Source organism: Dunckerocampus dactyliophorus, chromosome 2 (assembly GCF_027744805.1).
Source record: "Dunckerocampus dactyliophorus isolate RoL2022-P2 chromosome 2, RoL_Ddac_1.1, whole genome shotgun sequence".
Taxonomy (NCBI): Eukaryota; Metazoa; Chordata; class Actinopteri; order Syngnathiformes; family Syngnathidae; genus Dunckerocampus; species Dunckerocampus dactyliophorus.
The window spans coordinates 4,941,029-4,959,470 of NC_072820.1; the positions used below are offsets into that span (position 1 = coordinate 4,941,029).

Here is an 18,442-nt window from a genome sequence, read left to right on the forward strand (position 1 = left end):
CAAATATAACTTATATGCATGTTCAAAATAAATGAAACTAATACCATTGCCATGTCTGAAATATGCAGTTTTTACAGTATTTTATTGAAAGAAAGATAAATGACGGTGCAGGGTTATATGTATTTGTACATATTAACAGCGCCAAATTAACTTAACATTTAAATCACGTTAAGAGATGGCACACATGTCTGAAAATGTATTTACCTAACACTGGTTTCTTTGATAGCACAATACTTGAATCAGACATTAACTGTGTTGTTAAGCGCAACAAGGAGTTGCGTTCAAAGACACCACTTCATTTAAGTTGAATTCACGTTTTGAGTGAATTTCCGATTTCCGAGCACACTTAAATGCAGTAAATTGTACTTCCGCATTAAGAGTTACAAAGTGAGTGATAAGAATATCCACTTATTGATTTTCATTGCATTTCTGTTTATTTAGACCACCCATACACGCATAATAAAGACTTTGTTGTGATTTTCGGAGTGTCCATGAACGCATCTCGCGCTCTGTCTCGTGACAATAAGGAAGTGTTGCAATGAATGGACTAGAGACGTGTTCGTTTAGTGTAGGAGAACACATACAGGTATATGGTGTTGGAATTGCACTGCTGTTGATGTGTTCAGGTAAGAATAAAGTTATAAAAGAGCGCCAGGCACAGTGTGACTCAGTGGGGAGCTACACTGTCCCGCTGTCTGTCGTCATAATAGAGAGCCTGCCTTACCATGATGTGTGTGCGTTAATTACACACAAACAAATAACTTAATTGATGAAATATATTAGTTACCGCCGTTAACGCGCTATTTTTGACATGGCCCCTCCTGGCCCGCACTTTGGACACCCCTGGTTTAGGTGATTCGTGTGAGGTGGTAGAAATGGTTTGCTTCACATAATTACATTGGAGTACAGTACATCTTACACTTGCACAATTCAACTTATCCGAAAAGGGAAGAAGCAGAGCATAAATCCTACCGGTAGTCTGTTCACTTTAATGTATTTAAATAATGTATTTAATTAAACAACTATAGGAGAAAAAACTGACAGAAATTTTGTGTAATGAATAGATAAATACAGAATATATTATAGATAAAACTAACATAAACATGCTAATTAATACATAAATGTATAATAGATGCCAGATAATACCTTATTGAAATATAAAGCCCCATTCCATGTACCTTGTAAACAATGGTTTCTCAAAGTGGCTAACATTAGTACATTATTTTTATGCTCTCATTCTTACTTTTATTTTTCTTTAATTTATTCAAAAATATGTTTATCATTATGATTATAGATGGTCCAAGATAGTATTCCCAGTAATCAGCTGCAAAACATTTAGCATTTTGGGAAATGTCATTTATCACGTAGCTAAACGATCTGAATATATTCGTGTGCATAAAAAGATGACAGCTCAGGAAATATGTGCTGATATTAACACGCTGTGTCCACTGATGGACAGGAGAGAGCAGACGTGGGTGTGTCCCATACTGTAGAATAAACACAGAGGCATCATACGAGCGTCCTTTTCAGATACGTCATTTTGTCCACTGACAGCTACGCAAGTACCGGAAATGTTATAGTCTTTTTCAAAATAAAACACAATGGTGACGGTTGGCGCTCTGGCATTTTTCACAACATCGTCATAGAAAACATCTCACTTAAAAGAACAAAAGATTATTTCGTCATCACATACGCTTTGTGATATTTATGCGACTTATTCTCACGACTTTCTTGAGCGTGTATTTTGAGCTGTTTTTTTAGTATAACATTGCGAAGGCGTGCTATTAAACGATTACTTCACACAACTGACGTTTTTCTTCCTTTAGTCTGCGATCTGTGGTCCTTTATACTGACAGGCAACAAACGGAACTTGTCTTAGCCAAACACTGTGGAATTTGTGGTGTTGGTTTCCTCCCGTCACTGCTGCTTTCTGCTTAGCGACGTCGGCCGATCCTAGCTTACCGTGTCTACGTGCCAAATGATGCTCACGGGGGGGTATTAACTCAACACCACCCGTAATGTTGCGCTGGTTGTCGGTGCGCGCCTTGTAGGTCGTTGTTTGGTTGGAGAAAGTGGGTCCAGGAAGCTTTGAGGCAAAAAAAGAGAACCAAGAGCAGAGCAGTCAGGAGGCCACGGTCCCCCCTCTCGCTAACACACACACACGCACACATCACCACGGCCTTGATGGTGATGTATGCAAGGAAACCAGCAAGAGTCAGTGATGGGTAAATTAAGCACTGGCTTTCACATTTGGACACATTATGTTTTAAATACATCTCACTCTAATGTAAGCCGCGGATCGTTCGCCCTGCTAGGTTTCCTGTTAGCGATTAGCTGCTAGCGCTAAATGCTAACAAATTGCAATCGCGTTGCGGATGTAGGCTGCATATTTACCGTTAGCTAAACATCAGTTTTGCTGATCTTATTTACAACACATTTGGTAGCATAAGTGGTAATAACTAAACAGTGTAGCCCGTTTTTATTTGAGATATAGGACGATGAAACATGTTTGAAAATAATGCAAAGATATTCTTTTTTTTAATCACGTATTGCTTGGTAATTTTTGATGTCGTTTGTTTTGTCTACCTAGGTGCACCGACAGAAGGGATTCACAATCCTATCAGGTATCATTGTTTGATTTTTTCCACTCTTAACAGACACCAGCCCACCTCAAAGTGGCTAATTGCTAATTGCCCAATAAATATTTTACGGTTGTATGGTTAGCTGGCTAGTAAGGAGCGCAATCCCAACCACACTCATGAATATTTCTATGTAAACATTTGATTTTCTATAGTCTCAATGTGGTAGCCGTTCACACAACAATGCCAGTAAACAGTACAAGGGACATATTTTCCCCTTTACTAAATAATACATGCATTTCTGCTTTCTGTTTACCCTTTCCAGACCCATAAATCTCAGCCAAAGAGCCAGTCCAGCAGCCTTCACCGTTACGACAAGGTGCGGGATGGCTCATCAGAATCCACGCCCCCTTATAAGATGCTGCGGCGCTCGGATGAAAGTCCTGTCAACAAACATGTTGACAGCACAGGACACGGCAAGGCAAAGATCTCTCACACCGTTCGGGCGAAAAATGGTAAGCCACAACCTTGGAGTGTTGCACACGTACACAGATGCGGAACATTTTTCCTGCAGACAGAATGTGTCCTTCTGGTGGCTGCAGGAAAACACATGGCTGTTGTTTGTGAACAGGTTTCTGAAATGTTTTTTCAATGTTAATTTTCCCTGTTTCCTGATGCACAACTAAGTTACGTCATTGCCATGTGTTTACATTTAGAAGGGTTGAGAATTGCATACAAACTCGTGACATGATAACAATAGTCTCACAATACAATTGCTCATATTTTCTTTACTAAATTAAGCATTTTTAAACATAAAAAGGCATTCAGAAGATGCATTCAAAGATGGTGTGATGATTGAGTAGAACACAGAAGTAACAGACTCGATAGCCGGAACAACAAGCTTTTATTATCTAACAGCAAGCGCAATAATCCCTAACACGAGCTCCTGTTGCAGTCGTCACCCATGCCAAGCTAAAACTCAACTCCACTTCCTGCTCCAGGTCCCCAAGCACCAGAACACATTTGCAGCAGCGTACACGAGCACGAGTCTTACTTATGTTTTAAACACCTTATTTTTTCTTATGTCTACTATATTGAGGAATACGAGTGTAAATGTGACTATAGGGGTGCTATTTCATGTCTCGAGGGCTCTATTCACGTCATGTTAAAAATCATATTTAGAAGATTAACAGGTTTTCTTTTGCTTCATGAACATTTTTCATTTATAAATAAGGGATCCTACTTTGTGGAAATTCACTTATCACGGTCAGGTTTGGAACCAATTAAGAAATTAATAAACGAGCGATTACTGTATTCTATAAATCTATAAAACAAACCTTTCTCTTACAGCTACAAAAGTTAGTTTGCTGAAAACGCAAAGTAACTCCAATTATTTTTAACATTTGACAGCAATGCACTACTATATTTATAGTTTACATTAAATTCAGTGTAATTCAGTTTAATGGCTTGTTTACTTCCCCAATCAGACTCTGTTCAGCCAAATTATACCTTTTTTATGGTAGTTACCTGCCCAAAACATGCTTTGAATATTTACAATTAGCACCGGGCTGCTTAGTAAAAACAATCCCCCCCACCCCCATATGTAAAAACATGACAACAAATAAGTTAGACAAAAACTGCAAATGAACTTTCTTCTGTCACGTCATTTTGTTGTCTTTTTTTTTTTCTTTTTCCAAATGTCACAAACAAGACCGAGCCACAAGTGAGCGCTTTTGTGATGGGGGAGGGGCCCACAGCTGCACTCGCTGCTTGTTGAGAGGAGCGATATGTGCTTTCATTTCAATCTCTCCAAAAGACTTCAGACTAGATGCTTGTTTGAAAGAGTTTCTACAGGGGTGTGATTACTTGTTATATATTGCGAATGGCACCACAGTCTTATTCTCTGGCAGATCTGGTGTGTTATAATTTGTTGAGGAGCGAGGGCCTACAGCCAGCGCCAAATCTGTTTGTGGCGGTCCAAATGTGTGCTTATTTATGAATGTATGGGAAACACTGTTTTGCAGAAATGGCCACCTCGTTGTGCTTTTCCTTCTTCTACAATGATATGATGATACATGGCTTTGTTGTAGGGACCAGCGACTCTCCTCATGAGAACTCTCAAAACAGCAGCTCCCACCATGGTGCCGACTCGCATTCAGCTCAGAGCCGGCCTGCAGAACGAGTAAGAGGGTGTCCAGCATGTATTGAAAACCTTCTTTCCCAACTACACATCAGCAATGTGCAATAAAAACATGCAGGCTCCCCGATGTGCTGTGACTGTCCATATCAAATTCTTCATTTTCACAATATGTTGCCTTACAGCACGGGTGCGCACACGTATTTCAGCCCGCCAGCTACTTTTAAAATGACCAAGTGCCAAAGATCTACCTCCTACTGTAAATATATACGTACGTTATACATGTATATCGGGCGCACACGCTTTTTCAGCATGCGAGTTACAATGCAAATGATCTACCTCTTTCTATAAACACAACATATATAAAATTTAAGATGATTATGCAAAAGACAATGCAGCTGAAGTCAAGGCAACATATTGAAAAGGTTTCAGCAATGGCCGCATGTTCTGTTTCATCATGAAATAATAGTTTAAGAAGCGGATGTGTAGAAAACACTGATTTCTCTAGCGGAGTTCATGATGCGAAGCAAAGCCGTCAAGACGCTTTTTTTTCCCCCATACATAACTAGCTGCTACAAGTGAACACATAACTTTTGGTGAGTTAGTTTATCCGTAATCAGAATAATAAAGATAAAAGTTGCATCCCCGTGAGTAGCTTGAAACGCCGCGGGGGAGCAAGAGCGAATCAGGAGGGGAGCTTAATGTCAGCTGACTGATGTCATATGACATCTACAAAGTGACATTTACGTGATTGACCTAAACTGCCTTAGTGATCTACCGGGAGCTCGTGATCGACGTACTGGGCACCCCTCCCTTACAGTGAGCATATCATCTGTGGTTTGTGTTAATGAAATACACATTTAAGTACGTCTGTCATGACCAGGACCCAGCAGATGACTGGACAGAACACATCAGCTCTTCTGGGAAGAAGTACTACTACAACTGTAGAACTGAGGTCTCCCAGTGGGAGAAGCCCAAGGACCTGTTGGAGAGGCAAGCCGCTACGGACTGTTTGCTCATAGTGTCACAACACATTGTTACTTGCTTGTTGCAATGTTTTTTGTTGTTGTCATTTCTGCTTTGCATCTCCTCCAGAGAGCAACGACAGAGGGACTCAGTCAAGTTGGCGGCGAACAGTTTCCCCCGAGACATGGACTACAGACAAGAGGCCTTACAGGACAAAGCTACGAGTAAGTCAGTGGTTGACTTGAGCTGAGCATACGCTGTACGATTTTAGAAGCGCTGTTTTTCAAACTCCAATTTGCGATACAAATAAACCGTGACCCAAAGTTGATGATTGAAGGGGTCACGCTGTGCGGACAATGTCTTCTGTGGTCGTTGCTGGTCCGCTAGAGTCCTGTATGTGTCTGTAGTGCACCTTTTAAACAGTTTAGGGCTGGGAATCTCACAGTACCTCTCCATACCATACGATACATGGTTCACGAAAACAGTAGTATCTCCATACGGTGATAGGGTGAAAGAAAACAAAAAATTAATAATTTTATAGTTTATATTTTGCAGCCTTCAACTGGAATAGGCCCCATCCAGCTTACCTGTGACTGGTAAAGCGGTTTAGAAAATGGATGGATGTTTTATTTCAGGTGTCTGACAAACAATGACACTATTTTAAACTTGTGTAGGAAACACAACATCTCATGTCGTCTCTCAAGTAGGTCGAATCTATTAAGAAGAAGCATAACAAAAATAAATGTTTAGTGTCAGGAGGTTCTGATTGGCCACCGGTCAGTATCAGCTAATTTCCGTGAAAAATCACGTGATCAGCGTATACGATAAATGCCTTTCAAAGCTGTTCACCTGAGGCTCATACTATTGTTGGCTGCAGCCTTTAGTGATCCCTGCGTGCAGTATAGTGCCTTGCCCTAACGTCTTGGGTCGTGTCCCCCTCACTTTCCTTCACACACACGCAGGCGTGCCAAAACAAAAACAATCATGTCTGCCGTGTGGAACTTAACTGCCAACACATGCCACAAAAGCTATCTTGCAGGGGTAGCACGTTAAAAAGTTTTAATTTAATACGGCGTTTGAAGACCGAACACTTGACTGAGTATGGAGAGTTTTCGAGTGCTCTCACTGGGAGCACACCAATGTGCTCCTTTGAAGTCCTGCTAGAGCTCCACCAACGTACATGCAAAGTCTCTTTAAAGAAGGGGTCTCATCCCGTGTAAGTTTGACGAGGGACATGTCTTCTCACCGCTGGCCAATAGCACTCATCATGAATAAATTGAAAATGTATAATTGATCCAAGTATTGGCCGATTTCACCCGTGGATGATTGGAATCGGCAGCATAAAACCCTGATCAGAGCATCCTAATTCAGTGTGGTGTAGTAGTAATGACATAATCAGGGGAAAGAGACAGAGAATGACCCGGATAAGGCTAAATAACAACATTTAGCATTTGAATGGAAAAATCAACACTTCTCTTACAAGGCAGTTTCTCCACGAGCGTGGCCACGAACGTGGTGACTGTGCATGACTGTCGTGCCACCCGCGTGTCGTATTTTCTTGAGACTTCTCACATCACGCAAAGTCAGCGTTGGCTCATCCATGCTGTAAAAGCTAAAGTGAGTCCACACTTAGGATTTCAACTATGCTGCCACATATTTCCATTGAACTTCACCTGCCCGAGTTTGCCACAGGGGGCGGGATTTGTTTGTTTGTTTTTTCTCCTTCTGCGTTCTTTTATTCTCCTTCCCTTGTGACTTCCGTCCCAATTTTCTGCCACTCTCGCGAGGAGATCTTCCAAGATGACGTATAAAATGGTGACTGGCTGAGGTAGACCTTTATAGCGGCTGTATTTTAATAATAATTTTAAAAAGTATACACGGCGAGCGCATATCAATAATTTATCGTAGGGTTAAATATCGGGATGCTTGGCTATATCGCAGCCCTACTTCTAACTGTCAAAACTGATCAGTAGGGGCGTGTCACGAGACAACACACGAGTTTGAGTGTGTAAGTCACGTGTAACTGTAATTATATGATACCCGTGTGCCTTGATAAATGTCATTTTAGACAGCAGTGTTGTTTAATTAGGACACTTATGTCTACCTTGGAGATTGTTGCTGATATGTCAGCCACTGACTAAACTACACACACACACACACACACACACACACAAGTTTTTAATGGGTGAATGGTGTTAAAATTCGGCTTTTTAATATATTTCTACACACTAGGATGCACCCAGGCGTCATGTCACATCTTCAAAGTGTCTGCTTCGAGAACATTCTGACATTTTACAGCTGTAGCTTTAGTTTGTCTCCTTGTTGGCGTAAACACCACTCCCTCCCTCTGGCTTTGTCCTCTCGTGAATTTAATGTCGTTAGGAGCCGCAGCGACTGACAATTTTTTTTTTTTTAAATCTTGGTCATGTATTTTTTCACTGATGCAACTTATACTCAAATAAATACAGAATACAGTGAAAATACAGAAAATATGGTGCTAGAAAACAAAGTATCCGGTCTGTACACAGTGCTAAAATTTATATTGAAACAGTAACCGATGGTCAGTATCTTGTAAATGCACGGAACCCTCAGAATATTACAGTTCCTGTACATTTCTGTGGGAAATGGTTACTTTAAAGGAAGCAATATTTTATTATGATTAAGTTTATTAAGGCTTCACTTGTCTTTTTCAGAGAACACTTCAGGGGACCAATCCAGTGTGTCCAACTCCGGCCATGTGTGCTCTTCCTCTCAGAGCCTAAACTCAACTTCCGCCCCGACTACCATGTCCTCATCCTCCTCCTCTTCCTCCTCCGCGGGCCAGTTAACTCAGAGTGTCCAGTCCCAGTCTCCGGCACTGCTTCAGGACCCAGCCCTCCTGCGGCAGCTCCTGCCTGCACTTCAAGCTACTCTGCAGATGAACAATGGAGGGATGGACATGGCCAAGCTCAACGAGGGTGAGGGCATCCCATTGAATGTAAAATGATGCATTTTGTTGGTGATTTTAACGTGTAAAAAGGGACGTCTGTGTTCTGTCCTTTACTAACAGTCTGACTTTTATAGTTGTGCCACCGAATGTTGTATACACAGCTTTCAAAGCTTCCTGTTTTGTTCTTTCCATGTAAGTGTTTGTTTTTGAACCAGTTTTAAGCGGGTGACCGCACACAGCTGTTCCTAACCAAGAGTGTGCCTTGCAGACACGCACATGCTTGTTAAGTGGAATTTATAATAAGCTGGCTGTTGTCGGTGATGGGTATCTTTTTTTTTTCTAACATTGCTGTACTTTTGCGCTGCACTCACTTGTGTGTCACTCACCCGTATGCGTGTGTGTGTTTGCATTTCTTCTTCCTCCCCTCCAGTCTTGGCAGCCGCTGTCACCCAAGCTTCCTTGCGGTCTGTGCTTCATAAGCTCCTCACTGCTGGACCCGCTTTCAACATCACTGCTCTGCTCTCAGCTGCTCAGCACGCCAACCAAGGTACGACCTCCACGCCGTTCCTCACCATCTGCCGATGCCCAGCCAGTACTTTTTCAAAGGTCCCGCTGTCCTTTATGCCCTTAACTCGGTTTGCAAACCCACTGTTGTCACTGACCTTCAGACAGGGAAGTTCCACATTTCCGGAAAGTTAACTTTGGGTCTACAGCACGGAGCAAAAGTCTGATGCCACTATTAGATATGTTGTCTAATGACCACATACGACTAGAATGCCACTTACTGTAACAATACACTCCTGTATTAGCCCTTTTATCCAGTCCAATTTGTAAATTGTATTTACTGTTTTACTGTATCAAAATTACTGCTGTGAAAAAGTTGATTCAAACTAGTAAATGGTTGCCTTAAGGCTTCTTCCACAGTACAGTAATCACTTGTTTATTGCGGTTAATTGGTTCCAGACCCGGCCGGGATAAGTGGATTCCTTTTTTATAAATCGAGTATTGTCGTAGTTACAGCATAGGAAACCTGTTTGTGATCTGCTAATTACGGATAAAGGATAACATCATTATAGTCCTTTAGACATGAAGCAACACCCCTGTAGCCTCCTTTACACTCGTATTACCCAATACAGTAGATATAATCAGAGAAAATAAGCCTTTTAAGACCTAAATAAGACTCGTGCTCTTCTGTGCTGCCATAAATGTCTTCCGGATGTGTGGACAGGAAGTGACGTTGAGCGTTCAGAGCCACAGCAGTAACCCTTGTTGTTGTTGTAATGATTATTATTGTTATAATTTATTCTCTAATAATTATTATGTTATAAGATCATTTAAACCTGCAATAAAAGCCTGTTGTTCCGGCAGTCAAGTCTGGTGCTTGTCTCACAGAACAATTGCTAACACCTAGCGACCAATGTAGAATACGGTCGTCCCTCGACACATCGCAGTTCGAACGTCGCTCCCTCGCTCGGTCGTGGTTTTTCATAAATGAATAAATGATCGCTGTTTTGTGGTTGACTACAGCCTATTATTGTTCTAAAAATATGCATATTTAAGCAAATGTTACATATTCTTGGTCTAGATCAAGCATTTCAAAAATGTTTGAAATGAACTAAAATACAAGACATTGATGAGCTGCCACTAGGTGTCACTAGTAACACACATCAGACTTGACAACAACAGGCTTTTATTGCTCTTTGAATTATCTCACAACTGGCATAGTAGACATAACAACAGCAGTAATAATAATCATTATCATAACCATAATAACAACACAGGCTACTATTGTAGCCGTACTTACTCCAGCTAAAACTCAACTCTGAATCCCTGACATCCCTGACATTACTGTCCACACGTCTGGAAGACATTTACTGAAACACACTTATTTATGTCTAAAATGTCTTATTTTCTCTGATTATGTGTACTATTCTGGGTAAAATGACTGTAAAGGGGATTACAGGGGTGTTCTTTCATGTTTAGAGGGTTCTAATAATAAAAACGGTGTGTGGAAGGTCTTGAACAGGTATTCTTTGCGGAAATTCACTTATCGCAATAAACGAGGCATTACTGTACTACATTCACAATTGTAATGCGGCTTCCTAATTCCTTGTATTTGTATTGTAGTTCATTTAGCCATTTGTATGCTTGGCAATGCTTCATTTAGGCAAAAAATATGCTACGGCATTTGCTTCAATATGCATGTTTTTGACTAATCATAGGCCGCATTCAACCACGAAACATGATTTATTCGTCAAGACACGTTTGAAAAACCGCGATAGAGTGAAGCCGCGGACTCCGAACCGTGATGTCGCGAGGGACAACTGTACTGCATATCAGCGCATGTGTTTATTTTTCAGAGTTTGACTAGATGCTTGACTTGTATGCTAATATCCACGACGGGTGGTCCTCGGGTTACGAACGAGACCACTACACTGGTTGGTTATTACTGTCGCTTTCATAGGAGCAGATAGCGTTGTCCTTAATGATGGTCACGTCAGTGGAACGATTAAGAGGACAAAAGTGGTGGCATGGTGATGGCTTTCCTTTTCCTTGGCGTATTTCCACCGGAAGAGCATGCCTTACGCTTGGGAGACATAACGAAGTGTAAAAAGTTAATCCACTCTTGTTTAGCTGTGGAGGAGGCACGCACTGAATCCCGTATTCATAGTTGTTGAGCGAGTTGAGTGTTTATGGACTAAAATTACGTTTTTAATTAATTTCTGGGAGCGTGTTCTTAACCACAGAGTGCCGTCACCTGAGGATCAGCTCTACATTTGTCTGCACTTTGATCAGTAGGTTTGCTCTTACTCCTCTACACTGACCTTACGCTCTATCCTCTGCAGCCCAGCACTCCAGCCAGTCGCCTGCATCTCTGACATCAGACACATCGTCACCTCGACCTTACGTTTCACCACGGAATGGCACACAGCAGGGCAACCAGAAAACCCCCAGCAGCGTCGCATCTTCACAGACTAGGGTGAGAAATACTGTCGATGCTTTGAAGCTGTCACTCTTATTAATGACTCACAATATTTTGGCCGCCCTCATCCACTCCATATGTTGGATAAATCTTTCACAAGATGTCCTGTGTGTGTTGCTCACATTTTCCCCTCTCTTCGTAGGGTGGTACATCTTCAGCTAAGCAGGGCCCGACCCCCCTGGCTCAGACCTCTGAGAAGCGCCCAGAGGACCCCAGGACTCTCCAACAAAGAAGGTAGTTAGGATGCAGCAAGTGAACATTGTTGAACCCTGACATCCTGACCCATTTGCCCGAATATTGAAACCTTTTGCACGTTTTCTGGGATCACCTTTCTCTCTCTCCCTACAGCCAGGAAATTCTCTCAATGGGATCAAACACAGCTGGCGCTGCGTTGTCCCACGCCGCTTCCAGCAGCACCGGCCAAAGTCAGTCTGACGCCCCCAGCTCCTTCACCCCCTCCCTGGCAGCTCACTTTGATGAGAATCTCATTAAACATATCCAAGGTTGGCCTTCAGAGAACACTGAGAAACAGGTAGTGTGAGAGAACATACTGTCTTCACTTTTTCAGATTTTCAAACACGCATTCATTTGTATCTGTTGACTATCTTTAACCCTGACCTTTGTTCAGCAATGCATGCCCTACTAGGAACATGCCGTGTTGTGTCTGTAGCTTTAATGCTAATGAGCTGTGTTAGTGTGTCTCAAGAAGCAGGTGTGCACTTTATCACAGTGTTTACATCATACATTCTGCACCCTGCACTAATCCAACGTAATAGATACCATTCATCAAACTTTACATGAAGTGAGGGAGGACACAAATGTTAGCAACACCAGCATAGATGGCTATGTGAGCTACGGTGCTAACATCACAGTCACATTATTAGTTATCAAGCCGGGGTGGCCTAAACACAGAAGGAAAACAAAACGATCAAAGTTGCAACTGCCTTTTTCCGCTATTAGTAATCAGCGGTACAACGTAGGTGCGTTTCTGGAAAGTAGCAGTTCCCAACTCGAAAAGGGAAAAAAACAGCTTTTTGTGAAAAGATACATTTCAAGCATAACTTTCACTTTGACACAAAATATTTTTAGCTTTTGCGACAGCTGAAATATGTAAACAACTATACCACCATCAACAACACAAAAAAGGGGTTGTTTTACATAGAAATAACAATTTATTTACAAATATAACACCATGAACTATTTACAATTTTCACCTTTGGAGCTGAACTATGTGTGTGCGCGCGTTAAAATGTCCCTACAATACGTAACCTTCTGCACACTACGCTCCTCCACACTCTCACTTCCTCCTTCCTGTCATGTGATTCTTCCATTCACATGATGCACTTCATCATAAAAAGTTGGCTGCTCAACAAAGACTCGAGTTTCACTGACTCACGGGGGTTCGGTGAAACCTCGAGTTCCACTGATTGACGAGTTGATGAAGACTCATGTTTTTCTGACTCGCTGGTGCTCGACGAAGACTCAGGTTTCAATGACTCACGGGTGCTCGATGAAGACTCAAGTTTCACTGACTCAAGGGTTGAAGAAGACACGCGTTTCACTAACTCACGGGTGCTTGACAGAGTCTCAAGTTTCACTGACTCACAGATTCAAAGACTCCAGTTTCCCAACTAGTTGTGTGACGGGTGACTCAAGTGAATTAAGTACCCGATTCACTGCATCAGCAGCGTGCGCTTTGTGACGAATGAATGAAATACCCGATTCACTTCAGACAGCCACTCATAAGAAGTTGCCTGCTCGATGGAGACTTGAGTTTCACTAACTCGCCTCTGCTCGATGAAGACTCTAGTTTCACTGACACCACATTGTTCCAAGACTCGAGTTTCACCGACTCACAAATTCTCGCCGAAGACTCGAGTTTCACCGAGTGAGTAAAAAGGAAGCGAGATTGAATAATCGAGAGCAAATAAGTGAAAGAGATGTTTTTTTCCATATTTGGTGCTCATAACCAGGCTCTAGGGATATACATTACTCTAATAACTTCATTAAAAAGTAGAATTTGCATAATACTGTAGTGTAGAGGAGCTTTAAAATAGTAATTTAGGCAGTAGTTTTCCATTTTAAACTAACTCCCTCCTAATCTAATGAGTGTAATCCGTGAAATAACAAGACGTATAACAGGCATCCATTTATGCCTCCATTGGTACTGTCAGTTCCTCAGGATTTACACGTCTCGTGCTTCTTTTTAGACTCCAATAAAACAGCAGTAATTAAATGAATAATCTGCTACAGTTGCATTGTCGCCTGATGGAGAGTCATATAGCGTTTCGCGTGGCAGTCGTGTCGTCCTACAATAACGCTGTCCCGTCTTTGTGTCAGGCGGCCCGGCTGCGTGAGGACATCCACAACATGGGCAGCCTGTACATGTCGGAGCTGTGCACGGAGATGAAAAACCTTCGCTCCCTGGTCAGAGTCAGTGAAATTCAGGCCACGTTGAGGGAACAGAGGTGAGGCAAACGACAGAAGTTGTAAGGAATTGCTCCTGAAAACACGACTCAGTGCATGCCGACTGTTTGCAGAATCCTGTTTCTGAGGCAGCAGAGCAAAGAGCTGGACAAGCTGAAGAACCAGAACTCTTACATGGTTTGAGCAGGACACACTGGGACGAGATGGCTCGCAATGTCTGCCAACAGCCAACCAGACGTGGACAGCTGCTCCTGCCTGCCTGCTTATCCCCCCTCCCCCTCCTTCCACAAGAGCAACTGAGAGGCTGTTAGACGGCAGCAGCTTTTCCAAGGGTGAGATCCATCATCCTGAACACGTCTGCCATGTTTGTTTGTTTTTTTTTTGTTTTGTTTTGTTTTCTCCAACCTCCACTGCGAGTCATTGAAACGGTGACGGCTCGCCAAGCTGGACACAAGAGGACCTCAGGCTCTTTTCAAACAGCACCTTCTCGGATTGTGTGTATTGTACTGAGTTTGTTTTCAGGTGTGTTTTAGATGTTGTGGTCAGAAAAAGATTAGTTCATTATCTTAAAAAAAAATAAAATAAAAAAAAAGACTGTCGGAACATTATTGATGATTGGTCGGTGGATCTTGTCAGTAAAGTCCACCTTCCAACACGTGGACTTGACGAATCAGACATTTCATGTATGATCTAGTGATGTTACACATTTTCATGCACTAGAATGAGCACCATTCCGGTTCTTCTTGCTCCAGTAATAATGCTTGCGGAAAACACAGTAAGTAAGTTGTTTCCTGAAATCCTGACGTTCGAAAGCCATTTTAGGAGATAAAAAAACAAAAAAAAACGCCCCCATTATTGGACCTAGGTCAGCTGCTAGTACGTACGAGGTCGTATTCATGTGATCTCTTGATCAGTTCTGCTTTATAGTTGCCTTTTTTTTTTTTTGTCAAATTTTTGCATTTCCTCCCAAATCCAAATTGAGGGGAAACGGTTTCATTCCTTTTGTGCGGTGATTGTGTAAAATAGCATAGCAGGTGACTGAACTGACAGTCATGTAAATTATTGTGCTTGTAGTCATAAGGCAAAACTTAGTTGGAAGTAAGTATTTTTTTTTTTTTTTTTAAATCTTTTAAAATAAAACTCAAAACTGATATTTCTTTGTTCAGCTGCTGTGGCTGATAGCCTTCAAACATTCAAATTTGTAACATGAGGGTTTACTGTTTTTTGTTGTCCTTTTTTGATATGAACAACCGAGAGATCACATTGAACTACATTTGTACACACCCAGAAAAGCAATTTATTTTCTCTCTCAGCTGTTGAGTTTTCCTCTTTTTTTTTTTTTTTTGTTTTCCTTGAGTGGAGTCCACAAGATGATGTGCACACTTTTTCTTGACAGGGCGGGGTGGGTTGGGGGGTGCGAGGGCTTTGTATTCCGTAAAATATGAGATTAAAATATAATACCACACCTACTCACACAGTTCTGCTGTTCGAGGGTGTCATTATGCTCGTGTATGAATGAACGGAAGTAGGAATTAGCTTTTACAATACGTTCCACTCGGGAGTATTCTCATGTCCACAAGATGGCGACAGTGACACCCGGAGTATTTCAATGTCCACAAGATGGCGACGGTGAGTTAAGCGCTGCTGTTGTGTTCAATTCTTTTCCTCAACTTTACCAGATTAAAAATGACAGTAGGCCAGTGGTCCCCAACCGTATTTGGACCCACGGACCGACTCGTTCCCACAAACCTCCGGGTGGTGGTGGTGGTGGGGGGGCTCACATCCATTTTCAGAGAGATTATAACGTCTGTGTGCGGTGTGTGTGATAACAGGTTTGCATGAATTAACTTGACGTTGCACATTAGCGCTCAATAAAGTAATCAAACCTTACCTTTTTGCATTCCCACATAATATCAACGTTGGGACCAAATATGAGATGAAAGAAAAAAGCAGTCTATTTGTGCAGCGTGGAAAAAAGTTAGATGGTGCGTTCAAGGACCATCGAAGGAAGTGGGATGGCTAACGCTCGCAACAAACATACGAAAACTGGGATTTCTAACTATGTTGTTTTTTTGGAATAGAATAACGGCCCATATTTCCAAAATTGATATCCATTTACATAAAATGTTACGTAGTTATGCGCCTGAATGTTTCCTGCGGCCCGGTTTGGCCCCACCCACGGACCATTTGAGTAACAGGCATCCACGTGCTGAATGATCACAAAGCTGGAGAAGAAGCAAGCTTGTCCAGGTGATATCGACCTCAGCAGCATTTTCCTGCTTGCACAGCTCCACAGTGGAACCGGCGCCAAAATACACACTTTAAGAAAATTGTTTCCCGAAGTGTCAGGCCTTAATCTTGTTCAAGACTGTGCAGGCTTGGATTTTCCACCTCTTAAGTGCAGAGCTGACGTCTTTTTGCAGTTAAAAAAAAAAAAAAGTAAACTAGAATGAAACTTGCTACAACACTGACTTCCACTGTTTGGGGCACCTTCATTAGTACCCCACCTCCTGCATACGAGATGACTCACCTGTGTGACTGAAGTTGGCTTCCGATTCGCCACTTAAGGGGAAATTTGGTCTGTAGATTAGTCCAGTCCAGATTTGAGAAGTCTGAGGCTAGTTGTTTTCAAAGTGGACCAGGTCTAATACAGAGTGGGTGCTAAAGAAGTCAGAAGTCAAATGTTTTCACATTAAGAAGTGTGCCCCCCCCCCACTGTCCGCGGGAGATTTGTGGGAACACAAGCCGGTCCGTGGGTCAAAAAAGGTCGGGGAGCACTGATTTAAAGAAAGTGGGAAAAGGCAGACAAGGGAAAAACATCCTGGATATGAAAAATAGTACATTTTGGAGAAATTAAGCTCAAAAACTTTTAGCAAAATTACAATGTAAAGAGAAACATGGGAACTTATAACACTTATTACATAATATGATGTTTGTTAGCCTTTTGAAAAATAAAAAAAAATATATAAATTATTTCGGCTGTAAAATGAATAAATGTTTTAATCAGATCATCAATTTTCAAATGAATTAAACAATCACCATTTGCAACCAAACCAGTCCAGGGTGTACCCCGCCTCTCGCCCCAAGTCAGCTGGGATAGGCTCCAGCACACCCCCTGTCATCCTAGTGAGGATAAGCGGCATAGAAAATTGATGGATGGACATTCGCAACATCGCGGTTCACCTCTCTCAGAATGTGTTTACGTACCTGTACGAGCATATTAGGAACCCACAGCAAATATAGAGTCACAGCAGTCCTCATTAGCTATAAGGGAGAACCCGCCCATTATGTTCTGCGCCCTGATTGGTTTTAGACCATTGTCAGTCAATCTCCTTTGTGCCGTTTCCTGTTGTGGTCAATCGCTAGTGTAGCGTCCGAGGTGTGGGGTGTATAGTCACTCTTTGAGGGACAAAAACTCATGAGCCTGTGCTCTTTGGGGAGGACGTGTCGGCTCCGTTTATTCAACATGTGCCAGCCAGCCCAACTACAATACTCCCCTTTTTTATGACGTCATCTGTGCGCCCCACCGAACAGGCACGACCAATCAACTTCCGTCAAATCCAAATGTTACATGCGTCCCCCACTTATACAAAGAAATCTCCCAATTTCTGCAGAAACAAAAGCACCCACAACATGACATATGTAGCAGATGACAAGAAACATCCATCCATCCATTTTCTATGGCGCTTATCCTCATTAGGGTCGCCGAGGTATGCTGGAGCCTATCCCAGCTGACTTCGGGCGAGAGGCTGACTGGTCGCCAGCCAATGGCAGGGCACATATAGACAAACAGCCATTCACACTCACATTCATACCTATGGACAATATAAACACATATAAATACACATATAAAGTAGATATACAAATATAAACATGCTCATATAACATATTACAGTTAAGCGCAAATAACGTAGAGAACAGTCATCACTCCATACACAAGAAGGAAACAGAAATAGGACCCCAACAGTCACCTGCACACATAATCCTTAAACTGCACAGGATGTCACAAAGGCCTACCAACCCACGACAGCCTAGGTGGGGTAAACGGCAGAGAAGGGGACTCCCCAGAACCAGAACAGGTCCCAGACTGTCATCCGAGTCCCCGTCAGAAAGGCACAACTCAAGTCCATCCTCTGCGACACGTTGAAAAGGCCTCACCATGTGAGACGGGGCCTGCTGACGTGGGACAGGGGACTTTCTCCGTTGACAGGCGTACCATTGGTCACACCAGGTTCTGATGTCACTGTACATACAAGTAGTAGGCCAATAGCATACACCCCTGGCACGTGCCAAAACCCGTTCATAAGCAAGATGGCGTACCACGTAGGTGTCGTAGGACCTCTGGGACCAAAACAGCCGTGACCACCACTTGTGCTCTTTGCTCCGTGTCACAACAGTCCATCCACAAAAACTCATGCCAG

The 18,442-nt window shown here is 42.4% G+C and overlaps 1 protein-coding gene across 1 annotated transcript; it reads left to right on the forward strand.

The window, feature by feature from the left end:
* The first annotated feature begins 1,896 nt into the window (after positions 1 to 1,896).
* Positions 1,897 to 15,161, forward strand: LOC129177578 (WW domain-containing adapter protein with coiled-coil-like). Its single transcript, XM_054768844.1, has 13 exons — positions 1,897 to 2,225; positions 2,591 to 2,624; positions 2,905 to 3,094; positions 4,670 to 4,761; positions 5,600 to 5,709; positions 5,812 to 5,906; positions 8,376 to 8,639; positions 9,042 to 9,158; positions 11,458 to 11,591; positions 11,737 to 11,828; positions 11,943 to 12,126; positions 13,935 to 14,062; positions 14,135 to 15,161. Exons 1-13 carry the CDS (start codon positions 2,185 to 2,187, stop codon positions 14,202 to 14,204), a joined length of 1,551 nt encoding a protein of 516 aa, XP_054624819.1. The 5' UTR covers positions 1,897 to 2,184; the 3' UTR covers positions 14,205 to 15,161.
* Positions 15,162 to 18,442: the final 3,281 nt, after the last annotated feature.